The sequence below is a fragment of the Giraffa tippelskirchi genome, chromosome 1, assembly GCF_054371585.1.
Source record: "Giraffa tippelskirchi isolate mGirTip1 chromosome 1, T2T-mGirTip1v1.2.pri, whole genome shotgun sequence".
Taxonomy (NCBI): Eukaryota; Metazoa; Chordata; class Mammalia; order Artiodactyla; family Giraffidae; genus Giraffa; species Giraffa tippelskirchi.
Window position 1 is genome coordinate 93,035,363 of NC_137275.1, and position 9,235 is coordinate 93,044,597.

At 41.9% G+C, this 9,235-nt stretch overlaps 1 protein-coding gene across 2 annotated transcripts; it reads left to right on the forward strand.

Annotated features, from left to right (window-relative positions):
- Window positions 1–456: 456 nt before the first annotated feature.
- RPL34 (ribosomal protein L34) lies at window positions 457–4,577 on the forward strand. Of its 2 annotated transcripts, none has more exons than XM_081555938.1 (5): window positions 457–492; window positions 1,496–1,569; window positions 1,652–1,751; window positions 2,041–2,144; window positions 4,453–4,577. In XM_081555938.1, the coding sequence occupies exons 2-5, from the start codon at window positions 1,505–1,507 to the stop codon at window positions 4,535–4,537; spliced, it is 354 nt and encodes a 117-aa protein (XP_081412064.1). In that variant the 5' UTR covers window positions 457–492; window positions 1,496–1,504; the 3' UTR covers window positions 4,538–4,577. The 2 variants fall into 2 exon arrangements, with proteins under 2 accessions (XP_081412064.1, XP_081412159.1); XM_081556033.1 differs by having other exon boundaries at window positions 469–694.
- Window positions 4,578–9,235: the final 4,658 nt, after the last annotated feature.

Below are 9,235 nucleotides of genomic sequence, written 5' to 3' on the forward strand. Positions count from 1 at the left end.
CTTTGAACGAATGACAAGGAAAAAGGAACAGTTAAGGATACAAACTTCTCAAAGGTGACCTAGCGCGAAGTGTCAGAACTGGATTTAAACTCAGGCCTACCCCCCAAATTGATGCTCTTTAAGTCCAATGTGTCCTAGCGCCCGTGAGAACGTAAAAAGGTACACCCCGTCCCACCTCTGCCTTTTGCAGCTAGCTCCTTTATCATTTGTTTCTACACCGATCCCCAAATGACCTCTGTGTGTCGCTGTTTCGGTAGGCGGTAGGCTGAAACACAACCCAGCCCACGGAGGGGAGGCAGGTCGCCTGATGCACAATGTGGCGGTGTTATGAATCCCCGCCCACCGAGCGGAGCTACAAGACTTCCGTACAACATGGCGGCGTCCTTGTCACCACGCCTCTTCCAATGACTTATTTCCTGTCATGCGCGGTCATATTTGACCCTTGAACCCGCAAGGCCTTCCTTTTTCCTCTTCCGGGGACGGCATCTAGAGGTATGGTTGTCTGTTTCTTCGCTTTATCGCTGCTGCATTTACAATCGGCCGCCATCCGGGGAGTTGCAGGGGCCAGGATCTCTCAGGCACAGTTTATTTACCTAGAATAGGTGTAAGGGCTTCGGAGGAAGGTTGGTGGTGAGCTGTTCCTCGGATTTTAGCTTCAGATATCCTTCGATTCCGACCTTCGCTTTGGATCAGTGTGAGTGGCCGGAGCTCACCACTCCTGGCTTTGCCGCCTTCGCAGTCCAACGTTATGAAACAAATAAGTTGTATTTCGGCTGCTTGAAACTGCGAAATCGCGGAACGTTCTCATATGTTAGGGCCACATTTTAACCCCGCGCCTGTAGCTGTGCTCTGGGAGGGCCGACGAGCGGCATGTCAGGGTCATTTCAAAATGCTTGCTATGTCTTGTTAGCAGAGAAAATTAAAATGTTTTAATTTGGAGTTTTCTGTCTTGGTTTTGGAGAGGCAAACGGCCGGTTCCGTGTCGGCTGACAGTTCCAGTGTAACAATGTGTGTTTTGTTAGTGTTATTTTGGGTAGTTAACTGGAAAATGAGAAGTATAGCTGCCCATCGGTGTTCTGAGGGATTATTCCGGGAACCCGGAGGATTCCAAAATCGCTGGTGCTCGGGTCCATCATATAAAATTCTCCCGTATACTTTAAATCATCTCTTAGCAGCAGCAGCAGATTGCTTATAAAACATAATACAGTGTGGATGGCTATGTAAACAGTTACAAGCACACAGCAGATTCAACGTTTGCTCTTTGGAACTTGCTGAATTTTTTTTTTTCCTTGAATATTTTTGATCTGCAGTTTGTTGAATCTGCGGATACAGAATTTGCGCGTACAGAGGGCCAGCCGTAGTTTTAAAACATGGAATCCTTCTCATAAGATACCTCAGTGCAAGGATATCCTATGTAAAAACATACATGGGTATTGTGTAAACTCTGTGATTCCATTTTAAGGTTTGAAGTGTTTTTTATTTCTTGTCTATTTAGGCATTCAGGATGGTGCAGCGTCTGACGTACCGTCGTAGGCTATCCTACAACACAGCCTCTAACAAAACCAGGCTGTAAGTATTTCCAAAATTTAATGCAGGTATTGTCATTTATTCTGCGGAATGCTGAGCTGTTGTCTGTTCTCTCACTTCCTAGGTCCCGAACCCCTGGTAATAGAATTGTTTACCTTTATACCAAGAAGGTTGGGAAAGCACCAAAATCCGCATGTGGTGTGTGCCCAGGCCGACTTCGAGGCGTAAGTGAACCTTTTGCTATGAGTAACAAGGGTTGAACTTCTCAACATTAATTTCTCCATAAGGGAGTGAGTGAAGGAGAGGTCACCAGTAGGAGGGTGGGGAATTACTAAGGGTTTATGATCCAAATCTGAAGAACGTAGGCTTTCTTTTAAAGCCTGTAAGACAAATACAGTGAAATGCTGTTCGTGTAGATCGTTACTGTTTACACTTCACACTCATCAAATATCAAGGAAAATTTCTGTTCCTGTTAAAGCTTCACAAAATCATCTCAACATTTTCTTTATGCAGGTTCGTGCTGTGAGACCTAAAGTTCTCATGAGGTTGTCTAAAACGAAGAAACACGTCAGCCGAGCCTATGGTGGGTCCATGTGTGCTAAGTGTGTCCGCGACAGGTAAATATCTGAAATCAGAGGGGCTGTCTTAAACAAGTGTGTGTGTTTGTGTGGCACTGCATGCTAATAATTACAATAGTGAAAAAATAACAAAAGTTGCGTATTCTAGAATCATTACTTGGTTGGAGATAATTGGTGCTGTACACATTTAAAAATTATATTAGTTCCAATTAATTTAGGTATGATGTTTGGACATCTTTATGCTATGTAGAAATTAAAAAGTTGAGTCCCGATCCAGTGAGAAGGTTAGGTTGATGGTGGGGAGTGGAAAGTCTAAAGATTGTAGAAACAAAATAGTTGGGTATGGTTCTAATGTGGTTGGAGCAGAGCATTGTGGGAGATGTTAGGAAAGGTAGAGATGTCACAGGACAGGTTTTTGGCTTGATTCTTACAAATGTGGGGATTGATGAGGTTTGAACAGGGCAGGGAAACCTTTGGGGTCCCAGAGATTGAACATGCCCCAGTGTGGATAGTAAAGGCATTCAACAAAGGCATGCTTGGAACGGTTTCTCTACTTCGTTAAGGCTAAGGAAAAGGCACCTACATGAACCGGAAGGCTGGACTAAGGGTAAAGGGGGTTATTGGGAGATTGTTGCGTCTTGTGGATATGCACAAGGATTGGTAGTGGCATGTGTGTGTACTCAGTTGTGTCCGACTATTTAACACCCTGTGGACTGTAGCCCATCAGGCTCCTCTTTGCATGGAATTTTCCAGGCAAGAATACTGGTGTGGGTTGCCGTTCCTTTCTCCAGGTAGTGGCATAGGTAGGAGTAGGGTGTATAAGGATAATACTTGCTCAGTGGTTTTATGATAAACACTGTCAGGGACTTGGTCCAGTGGTTAAGCTCCCAATGCCCAGATTCCATCCCTGGTTGGGGAACTGAGATCCTGCATGCCGAGCTGTGCGGCCTTTACTGTTTTAAAAAGAAAAGCTGTCAAAAGTCTATCAGGGAGGTATCAATTTATTTACTTATTTTTTGAAAACCCAAGGCTTGTCGCTTAAAGTTTCATAGCTGATAAGAGGATTCATCCCAGGTTTTTTTGAGGCTCTTGCTCTTAATTAACCCCACTGGCTACATTAAGTTGTCTCCAAAGACCTAAGTGGAAAGATGTGAGAGGTATTGGTCTTTGTAAGATAAATTGGTTCGGAGACGTGATTTGCTTCCAGTTTATTCAAGTTGTTCTGTGAAATGATCTGGCTCAGTCCCTGTACCAAATCTGACCGCACTTTGCCCTTCAGGAGTTAATTTGTAAGGGGAGGTTAGGTGTGTCACATTGATACAAAGACAAGCAAAATATATATAACATATACAGGAAAACTTAACTATGGTTGAAGTTTGGAGAAGAAATGACACTGAAGTAGCTGAGAATCTGGGGATAGTATTTGACTTGGAACCTGAATGTAACTCCATGAGCGTATTTATTAAAAATGAGGCCCTAGCTTCTGAGGTTTAGGTGTAGATCTGTAGCATAGCTTAAAGCATAGCGTTTGCTGTGACACTGAGGGAGTCTGTTTTGCTCTGAATAAGAGGGATATCAACTATTTCTGTAGTGTGATTTCATCTGGGACATCTGAAGGAGTCAGAAACCCCAGGGTTTTAAGGGTAGATTATTAGATAACCAGGGGTACCAACGGGGAGCATGGGGGTGGGTTTCTGTGGGAGTTAAATGAGTGCTTTATCTGTGGAAGTAGCTTTAACAAATGGTAATAAGGACTTGCTATTTGCCAGGTTTTAACACTGCAATAATAGTGATAAATAAAATGCTTTCCTCTCTAAACCTGGACCCTTGGCAGTGAAAGCTCAGAGTCCTAACCACTAGAACACCAGAAGATTCCCGTGCGTTTCCTCTCTAAATGGAAGTTCTAAGACATGTTGACAAATGTAGTAGTTTCATTAGTCTTGAATCCCAGTGATGAAATGAGGTTGTATAAAAGCTGTCATAAGTGCCAGAGTCTCCTGTGGGATGAATTTATGGTTTATCATGGCTCAGAAGAGGTACTACTGGCATAAAATTGAATTAACCTGTTTTAAGTTCCAATGTAGGAAGGACACCTTAGGCTGAAAAGGTCTGTCCATAGAATCTCAGCTTTTAAGTTTTAAATCTGTACCTGTGTAGATTTCCTTTACTCTTCTGGGCATCTTGGCTGATATGCTCAACTCAGTTCTCTCTCTCTTTTCTCCCCCTGCCCCCCCCCCCCCATTTACTGAAGTAAAATTAATTTATAGTGTTAAAAGATTATGATTTTTTTAAATTTATTTTTAATTGAAGGATAATTGTTTTTTTTAACTAATATTTTCTTTTCTAGGATCAAGCGTGCTTTCCTTATTGAAGAGCAGAAGATCGTTGTGAAAGTATTGAAAGCACAAGCACAGAGTCAGAAAGCTAAATAAAAAATGAACCATTTTTGAGTAATAAAATGCCTCATTCTGTTACTTCTATTGTGATTTGTTAGTGTACAGGTTTGGTTTCTGTGGTAACTAGAGATTCTCCGCACATACACTACAGTTTTTAGTTGATCACTTTTTCTGAAAATAATTGGAGGTCAGTGACTGCTGGAATTTTTTGATGGTGCGTCTAGACAACATTAAAATATGGACTGTAATGCATTTTCTCTTAGAAGCTATGTTATATTGTTCCTGTTAATAAATAATGTGAGAGTGTTAGTTGCCCAGTTGTGTTCGACTCTGTGTAACCCCATGGACTGTAGCCCACAAGGCTCCTCTGGAATTCTCCAGGCAAGAATACTGGAGTGGGTAGCCATTCCCATCTCCAGGGGCGGAACCCAGGTCTCTTGAATTAGACTATCAGTGGACTTCCCTGGTGACTCAGCTGGTAGAGAACCTGCCTGCAATGTAGGAGGCCCAGGTTTGATCCCTTGGTCAGGAAGATATGGAGAAGGGAATGGCAACCCACTCCAGTATTAACTAGTGAATTCCATGGACAGGAACCTGGCAGGCTACAGTCCACAGGGTTGCAGAGTCTGACAGGACCAAGCAGCTAACACTTTTAAGACTATCAGTATTCTTGAAAGTGGTCTACATAAGCTCTTCTGAATTGTCTTCCAAGATCAGTTCTTGTAAGGTCATTTCTTGGGACATGTCAAGCTTATTTCCCATCTCAAGGGACTGAGTAGAAAGCAGGTGCTGTTTTCACAAGCCAAGAATCTAGAAGCTGGAAAAGTATCTGAATTCTGTAAAATTTGACCTTTTTCCACTTAGGTGTTGACTATTACTAGCATGAGACTCAAGTGTCATGAAGAGGAGTGTTTTCTCTTGATTAAAATCAAGACCATGCCCTTTAACATTTTTGTAGAAGAGGCAAGGCAAAACTAAGTGGCCAGCTGGCACTTGAACTCAGGGCCATTATAAATTTATTAATGATATTTAATGGCATCTGCATAGCACTTAACATCTTAATTTAGTGTGGGACCCAACCATCCTGTGATGATTTCTGGCTTACGAGTGAGGGGTAAATTGAGGTGTAGGTTATATATGTTACCCAGAGCCACTTGTGTTGCTAGAATATTTGCAAGTGGTGTGTTCAGTGATCGAGGCACCCCCAGTAAACACTAGCATAAGAAATGATAGCTGAAGCCCTTTATTGTCAAAGTTCAGTCTTGGGACAATTATCAGCCTTCCCTAAACACCTGCCAATCCCAAGAATTGTTAAACAGCCAGGATAATAAAATGATGTTTAATCACTAAAATTTTTATTGGGGATATAATTGAAAAACATTGGTTTCTGAGATAGATGAAACCATTCTCTGCCCTAGGCTGATGTGTACTGCATGGACATGTGATCCTGTAGTGTTGTGTTTGATAAAAATTAAAAGTTGGTACTTAAAAATAAATGTAATTACTTGATGGGCTTATAGAGTAAATAGGTGTTAAAAGTCTTGAGTAGCTCAGCATGAGTTCTTGTCTGTCAGGACTCTTCACTCCTTGCTAAAGACATAGAGTTCCACTGACAACTTGACAGAACACAGAAGAAATGAGAACTAGTAAGTTTCTGCAGAATAAGTGGATTAACTTAGAAATTTGAGAAAGTCAAAGCATTAAAGTTTCATACTTAAGATGGTTTTTTGTTCAGTGGCTCAGTTGTGTCCAACTCTGCAATCCCATGAACAGGATGCCAGGCTTCCCCATCCATTTCCTGGAGCTTGCTCATATTCATGTCCATTGAGTCGGTGATGCCATCAAACCATCTCATCCTATGTTGTCACTTTCTGCCTTCAGTCTTTTCCCAGGATCAGGATCTTTTCCAATGAGTTGCCTCTTCACATCAGGTGCCAGAGTATTGGAGCTTCAGCTTCAGTATCAGTCCTTCCAGTGAATATTCAGGGTTGATTTCCCTTAGGATTGACTGGTCTGATCTTCCTATCCGAGGGTCTACTCCAGCACCACAATTCGAAGGCATCAGTTCTTCAGCACACAGCCTTTTTTATTGTCCAGCTTTCACATCCGTACGTGACTACTGGAAAAACCATAGCTTTGACTATATGGACCTTTGTAGGCAAAGTAATACCTGCTTTTTAATACACTGTCTAGATTTGTCATAGCTTTTCTTCCAAGGAGCAATTGTCTTTTAATTTCATGACTGCAGTCACTGTTCACAGTGATTTTGGAGCCCAGGAAAATAAAGTCTGTCACTTTTTCCATTGTTCCCCATCTACTTGTCATGAAGTGATGAGACCAGATGCCATGATATTTGTTTTTTGAATTGAGTTTTAAGCCAGCTTTTTCATGCTCCTCTTTGACTTTCATCAGGAAGCTCTCTAATTCCGCTTCGCTTTCTGCCATAAGGGTGGTCAGATGGTTCAACCTTTTCTAAATTTGAAATGTCCACTAGTCTTAAAAACACAACTTTATAATTTGGAAAGTATGGAAAAACAGAATGAAATCACTTTCAGTTTCAGTGTCAGTTCAGTTCAGTCACTCGGTCGTGTCTGACGTTTGGCAACCCCATGGACCTCAGCACGCCAAGCTTCCCTGTCTATTACCAATTGCTGGAGCTTGCTCAAGCTCATGTCCATCGAGTCAGTGATGTCATCCAACCATCTCATCCTGTCATCTCCTTCTCCTGCCTTCAATCTTTCCCAGCATCAGGGTCTCTTCCCAGGATCAGTTTCAGTATACAGATTATCATTTTTAACAGTTTGATCTCTCTCCTCCCATTTTGTTTTCTATTTATTATTTTTTAAATTTAGGTAGGTTTTTTTTTGTTTTTGATTTTGTTTTTGGCAGTGCTGTGCAGCGTATGGGATTTTAGTTCCCCAATCAGGGATCCAACTGGAGACCTAGTAGTGACAGTGCCAAGTCTAACCACTGGACTGCCAGGGAATTCCCAAGTTCCATATCTTAAATAAAAGTTGTGGAACTTCCCTGGTGGTCCAGTGATTAAGAATCCACCTTCCAGTGCAGGGGATGCAGGTTCAATCTGGTCTGGGAACCAAGATCCCGCCTGCTGAGGGGCAACTAGAGAGCCTTCTGCAACTAAAGACAGCCCACGTGCTTGCGACAAATAGCCGCCTCATGGGCAATGAAGACCCAATGCCGCCGCCAAAAAAAAAAAACCTATAAGTAAACTATATGTGTAAATATTCAACCCTTTTCCCCCACTTAACCCTTGTGAGCATATTTCAAAATAATTAGTGACTACATATGCCATCAAATCTATGTAGCATAATTTCAATAGTTCCTTTCATTTGAACATTTGGGCTATTGCCAATTTTTCTCTATTTTTTTATTTTTATTTTTCTGTTTTAATACTTGTGTGCATTTTTATACAGCTTTCTATTTCATCTAAGCCGATCTTTTTTTTTAATTCATAAACTTGTACTGGAGTAGAGTACTTCACTAGTCAACTTTAATTATTAGGGTTACAGTGATGTTTCATAAGGGTCCTAGCTCAGGCTGCCATAACAAATTACCATATACCGGGTGACTTAAACATCAGACATTGATTTCTCACATTTCTGGAGACTGGGAAGTCCAAATCAAAGTGCTGGCAGATTGTTCTTGGTGAGGACCCCCGCTGTTCCCAGTAGGCCAATCGCTGTTTTCTTGTGTCTTCACATGACGGACAGGGTAGGGAGAAGAAAGCTCCCTTCTGCCTTTTCTTGCATGTGTGCTCAGCTGTGTCTGATTCTTTGGGACACTATGGACTGTAGCCTGTCAGGCTCCTCTGTCCTTGGAATTCCCTAGGCAAGAATACTGGAGTGGGTTGCCATTTCCTGCTCTAGAGGATCTTCCCGACCCAGGGATTGAACCTGCATCTCCTGCATCTCCTGCATTGGCAGGTGGATTCTTTGGCACTGAGCCACCTGGGAAGCCCTTACAAACCTGGGGGAAGCACAAACATGCAGTCCCTAAGACGGGATGTGAAATGTGCCTGGTCGTTGACCATTTCTTCACCTGTCTTAGCCACTAAGTTTTTAACTACAGACTGCACTTCATGCTCCCTTCATTAAGGCAGGTCCACTTCACCTCATCCTCTCGCACTCTCTGGTCCAGTTCCCTCCTCCCACGCCAGCACTCGCAGGACTGCAGAGTTCATCTTGTGATGTGGGGACACATAGAGCAAAGACTGTTGTGAACATAGTATCCACTCTGTCCAAATGACCAAAATGGATTCTGCACTGTTCTGGGTTTTGATTTTGTAAAGAAAACAAAGTTTTTATTAAATCCAGTTCTGTGTGTGTGACTTAAAGTATTCTTGACAGATTCCTAAAAAGACATGTGAATGTAGTCAGTGGTTTCTTTTTAAAGTCTAGTATTTCTCCTTCCATTGAATTGCTTATAAGTTCTATTAGAAGGATTGGGGGAGGAGGGGTGGGGAGTTATTTCACCCTTAAAAGCAGAAAATCTCCATATGTTTAAATAAATAAATCAAGTTCATTTTCAGCAGTGTTAATGGCATACCTACAGTTTTTACACTAATGATTTGTAACTTGGGGTCCCAGAATTTTAATAGTAAGGGGTATGTCTAGCTTTAACTGTTAACTATCTTATAACACCAATTAAAATCATATACAATTCCTGTGGAGTAAGACTGTGAGGCAGAGCTGAACATTATGATTTTTTTCTCAG

Coding starts and splice junctions, on each gene's coding strand:
- RPL34 (XM_081555938.1), top strand. CDS start 1,505: ATGGTGCAGCGTCTGACGTACCGTCGTAGGCTATCCTACAACACAGCC. Junction 1,752..2,040: donor GCCCAGGCCGACTTCGAGGC/GTAAGTGAACCT, acceptor TTCTTTATGCAG/GTTCGTGCTGTGAGACCTAA. Junction 2,145..4,452: donor GCTAAGTGTGTCCGCGACAG/GTAAATATCTGA, acceptor TTTCTTTTCTAG/GATCAAGCGTGCTTTCCTTA.